This window comes from Galeopterus variegatus, unplaced genomic scaffold, assembly GCF_000696425.1.
Source record: "Galeopterus variegatus unplaced genomic scaffold, G_variegatus-3.0.2 Scaffold89, whole genome shotgun sequence".
In the NCBI taxonomy this organism is placed as follows: domain Eukaryota; kingdom Metazoa; phylum Chordata; class Mammalia; order Dermoptera; family Cynocephalidae; genus Galeopterus; species Galeopterus variegatus.
Genome location: NW_007726200.1, coordinates 994,461 through 1,007,925, shown reverse-complemented (window position 1 = coordinate 1,007,925; position 13,465 = coordinate 994,461). Strand labels below are relative to the sequence as shown.

The 13,465-nt window shown below is 36.9% G+C and overlaps 1 protein-coding gene across 1 annotated transcript in view; it reads right to left on the bottom strand.

Moving 5' to 3' along the window:
- The window catches only part of CFTR (cystic fibrosis transmembrane conductance regulator (ATP-binding cassette sub-family C, member 7)), a 189,001-nt gene that overhangs the window by 141,282 nt on the left and 34,254 nt on the right, over window positions 1-13,465 (bottom strand). The window contains exons 3-4 of the mRNA XM_008581074.1: window positions 8,908-9,106; window positions 4,777-4,885 (exon numbers count right to left, since the gene is read on the bottom strand). Of these exons, the coding sequence (XP_008579296.1) occupies window positions 4,777-4,885; window positions 8,908-9,106 (308 nt within the window). The remainder of the gene's footprint in view (window positions 1-4,776; window positions 4,886-8,907; window positions 9,107-13,465) is intronic.

The following is a 13,465-nucleotide window of genomic DNA, read 5'->3' as shown; positions in this document are numbered from 1 at the left end:
CAAATCATTCATTAAGATGATCAGGTAGAAAAACACTTAATATCATAGAAAGGCATTCACAATACATTAGGAGGGGAAGCAGATTCATAATACATTATGTAATGATCATCCAACGCTTCTTTATTAGTATATATTCCTATGGGAAAAAACCTGGAAGAATAAACACCACATTTGTCAGTGATTACCTAATTATTTTTTTAATCAGAAAAAATACCTAAGAGAACAATAAAAATTTGGATAGAAAATTGCATTTAACTTACAATCATTAATAAATGATAAAAAGAAAACATGCATACAAAAAATGGAAGAAAGTAAACACACATACATCCAGAACTTACCATAAGACACAAGAAATATTGGCTTATACAGTATACTAAAGCAAAGGCTTAAGATTCTGCTTTTGACAGTAAACATGAATGTCAAGAGAAGAAATTGAAATGCCATGAACTTCCAAGTGTCCTTGTTCTGGGAACTAGGGGAAGATGTAGGATGCAGTGGCAGCACAAGGGAGCACAACATGTGTGTTAGGGATGAAGGGTCTAGGAGGGGGTAGTAATATTCAGCACAGGGGGGAGTGTGGGAAGTGTAGTGTACAAGTCCCTGCTAGGCTTAAAGTAGATATAGGAGGATGTGGCAATGGGAGAGAAAAATGAGAAAGGACTCCAGATACGGCAGACATCTAGAAGATTTGCTGGAGATAGCAGTTCTTAGGTAGCCAATCACATGGAAGAGAAATGCGTAAGTCAGTGTGCCCAGGGAAGGAACTATCGGTGTGCAGAATTCTCCCAAACACCCTCTCTTCTTTAACAGTAGGCTTTTATTAATTGCCCACCCAATGTTTTTGCCCAAGCATAAGGGTAAGGGACAAAGATCCTCCTTTGCAATATAGAATGTAGGACTTCAGAACTCCGGCAACAACACGAATACCAGGACTTCTCCTCTAAGCCCCTAAACTTCTTGAGATTTAATAAGTAAAAGTAGTTTGACCCAAGTTGCACTGAGATGTATCTCCATTTGATGGGGAAAACATGCCCAGAGCTGCCTGAGAATCAAGAATATTTTCAAGTGAATGCTTGTAAATTTTTTACAATAATAAATGTATTGTGATAATTGTATTCTCTCAGTAATCTGCTTGCAGAATTCCCTCCCCTTAGCTTCCCTCAGACTGTCCTTAATTGACTCTCATACTGTTTTTTAACAGCCAGTTTCTCCTCTACATTCGCTGGGAATCTTAAACATTAAAGACAATGTTGTATCTGGATGCTGAGTCAGATGAAGGAAAAACAAGTGCATGGTTAATGGTGAAAAGCTATAGCTAATATGATTTAAAATTACATCAGCATTGCAGAGAGATAAGCTCCTTCGAATGTTATTTCCTTTATCTTTTTTTTTTTTGTCTTTTTCGTGACCGGTAAGGGGATTGCAACCCTTGGTGTAGTGTCGCCCACACCGCGCTCAGCCAGTGAGCGCACCAGCCATTTCTATGTAGGATCCGAACCCGCGGCGGGAGAGTCGCTGCGCTCCCAGCGCCGCATTCTCCCAAGTGCGCCATGGGCTCAGCCGCCTTTATCTTAACCTTTCACAGTTTAGAGCAAATTTTATAGTACTTCTTTCTATTAGTCTGGAAATCAGCCAAATATTTTTTATAGCACAATTGTCTTGATTTAGAGGGACTAAGAATGTATAGACATTCTTGGGCCCGCCTGGTGGCGCACTGGAGAGTGCGCCGCCTGGGAGTGCTGTGGCGCTCCCGCCGAGGGTTCGGATCCCATGTGGAGACCGGTTCTCGCTCACTGGTTGAGTGCAGTGCGGGCGCAACACCGAGGGTTGCGATCCCGTTGCCGGTCCCCGGTGCAGGCGCAACACCAAGGGTTGCAATCCCGTTAAGACGAAAAGGAAAAAAAAAAAAAGAATGTATAGACATTCTGAAAGTATGTCCATCTGTTTCTAAGATTAGTATTAGAGCAATTTCAAGAATTCCTGCTCATTTAATGGAAACAAGGAATGTCCAGAAAGATTACTATATATAGTAAGGCATTGATGCAAGTTATTTTAAAAGGACAGAGGTCTTATACTGGCTAGATTTTCTCTCCTTTTCTTTCTATAAGGAAGACAAAAAGGAAGAAGTCAAGAGATCGTAGCTCTGAAAAACTGCACTCATCTAAATAACCACTGAGGTTATCTAAATTCTTTGAGACTTACAGTTTTCAACATTTTAACTACTTAAAACTGCATGGCCTCTGCAATGCCTTTTCTCTGTGACAGGGTGAAAACTTACAGCCTCACCACACTTGTGCCATTCCCAATGTAAATTTTCCCCTCTATGCCTTCTCATCATACACCTTTCAGCTGCTTTTTCCCATGGGGGTTCTTTCCTCACCAATGTTCTTTTCGTTATCAGTAGGAGTTCAGCTGGTGGAAATAGACTGCCCTTCAAACGTGCTGCTGGTCCAAGAGCTGTAGCCTAGGACTCAGGTTAGCTCTGAACTGCCTCTCCCCTCACCCCCACCCATGGATAATTAATACACCATGAAAAGCTTTAAGATCTCTTTAGCTGGGATATTTTTAATCTTGAGAAGTTTAAGAACATCTTAATTTGTCTTCACATCTACTCCAGTCTCCTATCCCTTAATTTTGTCTATAGGTTTGACCTTTAGCACTACTGGCTCTTGGGTGGATTACACACAGTTCCTTCCCCAGATATAAATAAGTGAGAAGATTCTGGTTGGTTCCTTTGTCCTGCTACCTGCTGTGAACTTTCTCCAGATTTGCCCCTGAAGTGACCCTGGAAGAATCCTCAACCTTCGAGCTTCTGTAGCTTGTGTCTCCTGAGAAGATGTAGAGAAGCTCAGCAGAACCAAGGCTGGTTACTAGAGTCACCATTCTGTTGAGTACCTAAATACAATCATTATAAATATAATTACATAGCAATCATAATCGGGTATGGTAGAAGGGTTATACTCTTTGGAACTAAAGAGACTGGGTATCACTCAAATTTATCATATGTGAGACTTTGGGAAAGTTGCTTAATTTCCCTGCAGCTCAATGTCCTAATTTATAAATTAGAGATAATAACTTCTGCCCCATGGAGTTACTAGGAACATCTAAAGAAATAATTTCCATAAAGGTCTTAATACTGAACTGGAACAGATTAGGTACTGTCCTATATCATGTTTATTTTTTGGTGTACACAAGACCAAAAAATAAATCCTATAAATATGTCCATGTATCACACAACCTTTCACATTTAGGTGGTGTTTTTGTTCACATGAAACTTCTAAGTTGGTGGAATCTAGAGGAATAAGTTATTTTACAAGCCAAGCAGAGCATAAAAGGGGGCTAATCAGTTGACCTCTTAGTTTCAACTCATTAGAGCTTATGTTAATCAGTAGAAGCAGAGTGAGATGGAGAACATGACCAGGGAAAATTTTGAGTTTCACTGAAATCTTTGGCATGACATAACAATTGTTTGAAATATCATTCACTTCAATGCAACATTTATTGAGAATGTTACATCCTTATATATGACCAGAGTGAATTGCACTTCTACACACTGATTCAAAACAACCAACAAAACATATTCTCTAAAAATTAAGTCAAAATAGAGCCAGAAGCTATGAATAAAATTGTTTCCCAAAGCTCTGGGTACTCTCACTGAGAAAAATAATCTCAAAGATATCTTGAAAGAGACTTAATTCTTTGGCTACCTTATTCAAATTTGCTAATAAAATACTTTGACCTACACACTGTTGGAGATATCTATAAGAATATATATATTCCATAAACATGTATATATAAATTATTTCAAGAGCCAGAAGAATTTCTTCCAGGAAATTAGCAAAAGCATTAGGAAACATTCTGGACCTAATTGTAATCATCTTTGTCAAAATAAATTTTTAAATGTATTTTTCATGGGGTGTATGAACAATTAAAGCAATGCAACTCATGTGGCATTTCTTTGGGAGACACAGAGGCACTGCTAACTTCCTGAGGCATAAAGACCAATATGAATACAATACAAGTCAGTCCATATGGTATGTCACATTCCAAAGCAAATGATGGGCACACCTTTACTTGAAGACTGAAGTTTCAACTTGTCACCCTTTACAGTTTACAACCAAGGATTCCGAATTATGCTCTGATGATGCAGAAAATAATAAAGCAGAGGCACATACGACAGCAGAGGAACACCCAGGGTACTTAAACACCACAAAGCCTGGGCTTTCAGGTGTGCCCCTCTCTTCACACTGATGAAGATGTAGGATACTGAAAAAATATATTGCAAAAGTCGCTTGCTGACAAATTTTTAAATTTTGCTATTTTTCTTTAAAACAATTCAGCATGCAAATATGATTTCAAAATATTACAAACATTCATATGTGTAACTGGCTGAATTTGACCTAAATTCTTCTCCTAACATTGTCTCCTCACTTTCTCCTGATGAATCTGAGAAAGTAAAGGCACCAGTAATCTCACGTACTAGTAAGATATTATGATCTGCAATGTATCATAACAGATAATAATTTTTTTAAAACAAGTAATTTGTTTTGCTAAACCCATTTTAAGTTGTAAATTGTCACCTGGGTTCCAGGATATCTTAGTTCCAAAGGATTTTTACTTGTCTTTACTGGAGTTTTAGGTGGTCTCAGTGTTTGGAGTTGGATTACTCTTTTATACCTTTTAATACCTATTCACCAGATTACCCCAGTCTTTCTCTAATCACAAAAATAAATATAATTATCTTATCCATAAAGAATTTTCAAGTGAGATCCTTACCCCTAAATATAATAAGATTCCATAGAACATAAATCTCCAGAAAAAGCATCGCCGAAGGGCATTAATGAGTTTGGGATTTTTCTTTGAAGCCAGCTCTCTATCCCATTCTCTGCAAAAGAATAAAAAGTGGGACCAATAAATTGCATGTGCAAATATTTGAGATGTCCTGTTTCCCTTAACATAGCTCGACTTGTTCAAGTATATCCAAAGAGATTAATCCAAGTGATTAACAAGACAAAACCTTGTGGAGACCCTCCAACACCAACCACTCAGCCAGATATTTGGCAGAATTCCATGCTCCACTATCTATTACTCTGCAGGCAGTTGATTTCATGAAAAGTCCACATTGTATGAGTTAAAGAAAAGTGCTGGGCTTCTTAAGAGCAATGAAAAGAGTGAACAAATAAAGTGCAACTGTTATAAATACACATTGTTATACTTAGAACAAGGTGAGAAAAATAAACACACAAATATACTAATTTTTTCCCTCATGCCTTAATCTTTATCTGTTTAGAACTGTGGCAAATTTTACAAGCTTTAACTGTCAAACCAAAAACAAGTTAAAATATCAGGATGGATTTTTCTGTGATTTAACATGAGAAAAACCCATTAGTTTGTTTTTAAAAGTAGAGGCATGAATCTGCTTTTAATTGAGGAAGAAAGAAAAAGTACTGGCATGAAATAAATATCATCGAATCTCATTTTCAGCTACTAAAATCATTTACTAAGTGAAAGTCTTTGAAAAATGAGAATAGGATCAAATTATATATTTGCTGGTGAGAATAAACATCAAATAATCTGAAAAATAGCTGAAATCTAATAAACTTGTTTTCTTTTAAATACTAAAGAACATCAGCTGATTGTATTTATTTTTAGTGATGGCCACTGATCTCTCTTAATAAAAGCCTTTTTTTCTCATCATAGGAGAATAAAATATCTCTAAATGTTACCCTCATCTTAATTTTCAAACTGTGCAGAGATGAGAAATTTCATGAACTACAGGCAAGAACTAGACAAAGACTTTGATAAAGACTTTGCATTTTGTCAGTGGTTATTCCCATTACTATCAAATTACCACACTAAATGAAGTTCTAAGTCACTCCAAAGGAAGAATACACAACTGAGATTTCAAGACAAGCTTGGCAGTCCCTGCGCATGGACCTTGGCTTTACCCAGAGGCTTGCTAACTAGAGTCTATCTATAATATCTAAGCACCCTATCCCATCTATCTACCTCCCCACACTCTTCCCCACCTTTCACTCATACACATAGAGCTTACCTCCCATCCATAACATTCAGCGACTCACAGTAGAAGTCAGGAATAAATGTGGAGCAGATTCACCCTCTCCATCAAAGGAGGAATGGGTCAGATGGAAAAGCCAGGAAACAGGGGTGGTACATAAACTAAAGAAAAGTTTTCGGGCCGGCCCGGTGGTGCACTGCTACAGTGCGCCACTTGGGAGCGCGGTGGCGCTCCCGCCGAGGGTTCGGATCCCACATACAGACCGGCCGCTCACTGGCTGAGCGAGGTGCGGGCACAACACCGAGGGTTGTGATCCCGTTGCCGGTCCCAGTCCGGTACGGGCGCGACACTGAGGGTTGCGATCCATTGCCGGTCACGAAAAAAGACAAAAAGGGGAAGAAGAAAAAAAAAAAAAAGAAAAGTTTTCAAGGTGAAGAAGTAGTCAACAGTGAAGTAATGTAGGAAGGTGTCACTATATCTGATAAGAGGTCTCTGGTAACCCTGGTCAATGTAGTTTTCGGAACATGGTAGAAATGAAAAACGTACTTCAAATTAGAGACCAGGAGAGCAGAGAAATATTAGCTATGAAAAAAGAAAAAAAGAATGTAGTCATATGAGGGAAAGCAAGGTTAGGGAATTTTTTAATGGGTAGCATTTGACCTACTTGTAGCCTGAGAGAAGCAGCTCGCAGCAAGAGTAGATGGTGTGGTTCTGGTAGCACCAGAACAGGCCCAAATCAGGAGAGAAGTTCTATACTTACACAGTTCATATCTTAGCTACGATCATGGAATGGATGTGCAGTTTGCACACCACAGTGATGTAGAGGATCCAGCCCGACAGCCACAAAATTGAGCAGTATAAGCCAATGTATCTCAACCACATGGCAACCACCTGAGGGCTTTGGTCACAAGACAATTATGAAATGTGTGGCCAGGGTCATTTCCCAAGAGTGCAGAGATACAAAGTACTATCAATGGTGTGTCACTCTTCCAAATGTTTTCATAAATTCCAAATACCAACTTGGTAAGAAAAGAAGTGAATAACAGGGTAAAGGAGAGACAAGGAAGGAAGGAAGGAGACTTTATTGACTTATGCTGGCATAGAGTTGTTGAATTGAAACAAAGTATGTATATTGTTCAAAGTGAATTGAAATGGTGGGGGGGGGGGGCACAATGTAAACAGGAGAAAAAAATGTTAGGCCAAATTAACACTGCAAATTCAGATGTACGTCCTCTATTTGGCCATAAATAAAAACATATCTAGAGTATACATTTTTCAATTAATTCAGTCCTACTCTGATTTATCTTTCCCTCAGCATCCATTTAAAACTTAGATATTCAATATCTACCATATTATTTTGAACTTGCTGATATACCTACAATGTATTATGTCTATATATTTTATCCTTCCAGCAATGTTATAGGTTTCCATATAATACCAGCCATTTCACATTCAACCATTCATTCGTTTGACAAATATTTATTGAGTATGTACTACATGCCAGGCCCTAATCTGGACACTTGGGAATACATCACAAACAAAACAGATCAAATAAAACAAAAATGAAAAAGTAAAATATCTCCGTGTGTATGGCACTTACACACATCAAGTGCTCACTAATAGGAGCAGGCCCTTGATCTTGGAAGTATGAATCTGCTACACCTACTAGCCAATAAAATTTTTAAAAATAAGGCTTAATATCTTACTTTGCCTTGAAATGTCAAAAAAAAAAAAGGAATTTGATTAAAATAAGGTAAACAAATTTCAAGTCTATTAAACTTTTTAATTTTGGTGCAGTAATTTTGTAGCTCCTTTTCTTTCTTTTTGTTTTGCACCCCCTCTGCCTTTCATTTGGTATGAGACCCTGTGCTGCTGGCACAAGACCTAATCTAGTTCATTCACAGACTGTGATAGGTCCAAGGGTCAGCATGTGACTCAAGAGTCTCTGCAAGTTTTCATATTTGGCCAAGGACAAAGGGCTCTTACCTCTGTGGTCTGTAAAGATATGTGTAAAGAGTTCTGAGAACCCACTACACAGAGGAAGCTTTTATGAAAGAATAAAACCAGCACGAGGCAAACGGCATTTGAGTCCCTAATCCGACTGAGTTCCTAAGACCAGTTCTCCACCTGGGTTTTCACACAGTTTAGACTTCATGAGCCAAAAAATTCCCCTTTTTATTTACTTACACTACTTAAGTGGGTTCTGTCACTGGCAATCAAAAGGGTCCTAAGTAATAATCTTAGGAAAGGGCATTCAGAAATTCTTTACAGTGGGGAACACTGTTACTAGAGAGATGGGCAGTACAGACCTGGTTTGGAATCACGGCTATACCATTCATTAGCTGGCAAAGTTCATCATTTCCTGAGTCTCAGTTTGCTCATCTGTAGGCTGGAGATAATGAATGCTTTCCTCCCAGAGTGTCTGAGAGGAGATACTACACCTGGCATGTAATAGGCACTCAAAAACATAAACATTTTATATTTCTTTGATAGCCAAGAGCCATTATCTTCAGATTTCCCAGGAAGAACATTTGTATTCACATATTAAGATTTTGGAAGAAAATATGCATAATTTGTTTCATAATGATGTTACGTTAGTCTTCACAAAATCCACTTCGTGTTCTTTTAAGATGGGTAAATTCTCAGAATTCAAATACGCAGTTTTCAGGGGGAAAAAAGTCATTTCTCAGGAAAGTGATCATTTTTCTTACATGATTCCATTGTTTAATTCTCTAATTGGTCAAGACTTCAGCAGGAAAATAAGATATTTCTATTTTTAAATATTCCGCTTTAAGAATTAAGCCTGGAAATATGTTAGTTTTCTATTCTGTAAATAGTTAAACTATGAATTTCTGTTTTCAACTAATAAACAACATGCATGGACATACCTTTCCAATTTTTCAGACAGATTGTCAGCAGAATCAGCAGGTGGGATTTGGTATATGTCTGACAATTCCAGGCGCTGTCTGTACCCTTTCCTCAAAATTCGTGTGGTCCAGCTAAAATAAAGAAAAGACAGGCAGATATAAATATCTGCTTGATCTGATCTCCAATATAAACTTGGAATATGATACTGATTCAAATCTCCTGGTGTGTGGAAAAATGTATGCATAAATATGAGAATAAAATAAGTTAAATTATATCAATACCAGGCTTCATATTTATAGGATACACCTCTATAAAACATCAACAACCTTGGAACTAATGCAACTGCCACTTTGTCAGAAGGGATCAGCAATGATGGCACAATCCTTCCTCCAGGAAAAAACAAACTGCCACACATTCTAAATTTAAATAATTCAAATAAATAAATAAACAAAAATTTTTTTAAAAACTGCCCCCAAATAACTATACACATAATATGTTTATAACAAATTGCTTAAGTTCAGTCTCTACCACTTCAAACATGAAATGAACTGTGACTGATAAGACAGGTATTTAACGCTCCTCTATATCTTGTTACTGTAGTACAAGGTATTCCGCAATAAGCTATTTATTGAAGGAACCAACAATAGCTAGAGGGTTAATACATAGTCTGTATCAATTTGTTGACTTAATTATTATCTCTGAATCATTACTCGAGGTGGGGGGAATCATAACTTTCTTATGTTTTGCTCCTTACCCAAATCAATTACATACACCTGCCCTCTAGGCATCTAATAAATAATAGCTTATGACGGAAATTAGTGAAGCTGGCATGGGAAATAACTAGGCATGATATCCCAGTTGTAGTCAAATACATTGTTTCTAACTATTATGGATAAAGCAAAAAATTTCACAGAGAAGAGAAAATCTAAAAAGGAAGAAAAAGAAAAGGAGGGAGGGGGAAAAGAATTGTGAAATAAAATAAGTAAATAAAGTACAAAGAGAAATTTCCTAATGAAATTTGAGAGAATGAGACCTTTCTCAGGTGAAATGTCATGTATTTATTGAAAAAAGAAATTGAACTTGATTTAGTGATTCTCAAACCTATGCTTTTCCCTTAGTATCTTTCTTTTCTCCAGAGAATTCTAAAGTTTGATGTCGTTGAGACTTTATTTGGTAACGTTTCAAAATGCATGTTAAATCACCTAATTCAAAAGGTAGTGTTTTAGAAATATCTGAGAGGCAATATAAACTTATAATAGGAAAAATATTCTAGCAAGCCATTCAGAATAAAAAGCGGAAATGTTATGGCCAAATGCAAACATTTTGATATTGTTCCTGTACAAGACTTTGCAAATTGGCTTCACTTCCACCCTCATCACTCCCACCCTAGGGGTCCAGATTGTTCTTTACACTCCCTTGGGTCTCCAGCTTCTTCAGGAGGTCCCTGCTCTCTGTTCCTGTTGTCTCTACAACTTGTCCTTCATTAAAACTTAACTGAATTAGTGCCCAGCTCTAAGGCTAAGTAACTTCATCAATTATTTCTTGCTAAAATATTAATAAATGACTATGGATTAATATGTCACTTTTTCCCATTAACATGAAATATTTGCATTTTAACAGGAGCCTTGTTTAGCAAAGGGTGATAATTAGGTTTAGTCTTCATTGCCCAGTGTCATCCACTGGTATTTTTGCCTAGAGAACAATAACGAAAACAGTTGAGGTCAGTCTGAACACAGCAAGAAAAGAAGTGTCACGATAATGCAGTGTCTGCAGTGGGCAACATCTGAGAAAGTGATGGTACACTCACCTGCTGCTCACCATCCAGTGTTAGACATAAAGATGAGAAGGTAAAGTTGGAAATACAGGTGGCAGTTAGTCTGTGAAAACTCTGGGACAGCAATTTAGGATGTAATTTAGGTTATGAACCTTGGAAACTTAAGCCAAAAAGTAAAGTGTTTACTGCTCACAAAAAATTGTGTGTATATAGCACTTTCACAAACATGAGCATACTGTGATTTTAATTTGCAAATCTTATTAATTAGGCAGGACAAAGAACAATCACTGCCCTATGTGAAGGATAGATAAATGGAGGCTCAGAGATGCTAAACTTGTCTGAACTACTAAATGGCAAAGCCTAGAATTTCCCATATTCTTCTGACTTCATTCTTTCTTTTACCTTGTTCAGCTTTCCCTGTTTAAGAAAATTAAACATGATGGTTTGTGCTAGACAGACAGATGGGAGGAGAGCCTGAAAACAGGGAGGAAAAAAGCTAGCAGACTTCAGGCAGTGTGTGGTGTGCTGGCAAATATTTAACAATCCCTTTTCCAGAAAATAGAAACAAAGACTGACTTATGGAGTTTGCCAATTTCTGTGGTATAAATACTCTCACTAAGACCAACTTCAAACTACCATGACCAACTTCAAATTACCAAACATGAAATCATTGAATACAGAGTTGGGAAAAGATATGCAGTTGCATATTATAACACCATTCAGATACAATAAACACGAATAACCTCAATAGTATAGATAATAGGAAAATGTAAAATAATCAGCAAGCAATAACTTTTGAGTTTTTATTCTGTTTGCTTTAATGTAATTTATTCAATTGTAAGTTTAAATAATTTAATTTTTAATAATAGTTATGTTTAACAACTAGCTCATAAACGTCCTGAATATTTAACAATCAGCTCAGCTGGAAAGAGCCAACTGAAGCAGATATCTAACTGTCAGATGCTTGAAAGGCTTAGGACAAGAGTAATGACACTGGGGATGGAAAGAAAAGAACCTGTAGATTTGGTAAAAAGAAAAATGTACTCAACCTATTAGTAAATCTTTCATTTCCAATATATTTGAAATTATTAAACTATGACACTAAATTTACAAATGAGCAAAATTTCACTGTCAATACCATACCAAGAAAAGGCATTGTCAAAAAAATTTAAGAATAAATCTCCTCAATCTCTTTAAAAATGTATAAATATAACTCTTTTGGTACATATCTAAGACCTGGTAGCCATTCCTGTAAATGAGTTTTCAGCTCATTTCAAAGGAATACAATTTGTGGGTTGCTTTTATAAAAAGCTTCCTGCATTATCTGTGCCCATATTAATAAGTTGTTACACCATAATATCTAGTTATGATTATCAAGAGTGCCATAGCCCAGCATCATCAAACCAAACAAATTCAGTAGGATAAAAACTCAGGTTCACCATCTGTAATTATCAATATCATTTAGTATTTTCTGGTTGGTTCACCACAGTAAATCTATATTTGTATCCTAAAATAGAAGTTTGGTTTAAGGTGAATTATGAAAACTAAAATCCATTAACCTTAGCTGCCTGCCAATCACCGCAGAGTCATCTTAGAGAAAGATTTTATTCTGTGAGGTTAAAACAGTAAAATTGAATGAAATTTCTGCCCCATCAAGTAGTTCTCCAAGGTATCTCAGGCCAGTCTTAGAAATATGAAAAAAAAGATATCTATATTTAGACACTTTATAAAATATTAGTTATTGTAAAACTCCAGCCACAACTTCTTTTTAATAATCCTGAAAATAATCTAAAGACTTAGACAGAATTTAAGAATGCCCAGTCAGGAGTTTTACCTTACTATTTCTTTCATTAGAAATCAATGAGTATCCAGGTGTTTCATGAAGCAAAGCAAATACACATGGAATAACCAAAAGCAATATACTATTGCTCCACTTTCCTTTACCTTCCATTTGCACTTGATATCTTTTCCTTTCAACTTTAATTCATCTTATTCTCCTTCATTCACAACCAGCTACTACATATTGACAATGGACTTATAAATTGGTCTACTTTGAAATTGTGACAGTTTTTTAAGTTCTGGCTATTTTTAACACAAACAAGCAAATCATTAATTATGGGGTAGCAGACAGAGGCCCGTAAGGTATACAGATTTTTATAACTTATAACTTTTAAACTAAGTTTCATTAAAAAGTCTAGCATCTGGGGCCGGCCCAGTGGCGCACTGCTACAGTGCGCCACTTGGGAGCATGGCGGCGCTCCCGCCAAGGGTTCAGATCCCACATACAGACCGGTTCCCGCTCACTGGCTGAGTGAGGTGCGGACGCGACACCGAGGGTTGCGATCCCGTTGCCAGTCCCGGTCTGGTACGGGCGCGACACTGAGGGTTGCGATCCGTTGCCGGACACGAAAAAGGACAAAAAGGAAAAAAAAAAAAAAAAGTCTAGCATCGTAGATACACTGTTCTGTTTACTTGACTATAAGAGGTTTCAGATTTTATTGAAGAAAAACGCTATCACTTGATTTTTTTTAAGCACGCACACACACAAAAGTTGAAACTGTATTTAGTTCATTTCATTTCTTAGGACAAAACTTCCCATTTTTGATAGAGTGATTTGTAACTCCTTATAATGAAAATAATTTGCCAGTTATAGGCACTACCAAAGCTTTGATCTTTACAAAATCTATCCTCCTGAAACCAGTGAATTAAAATTTATGATCATTTTTCCATTTGACATTTGGCTTCTGTTAATCGAACAGAAGTATCTGACATTTTCATCTGCTAAAACTTGAGATGAAGGTCAG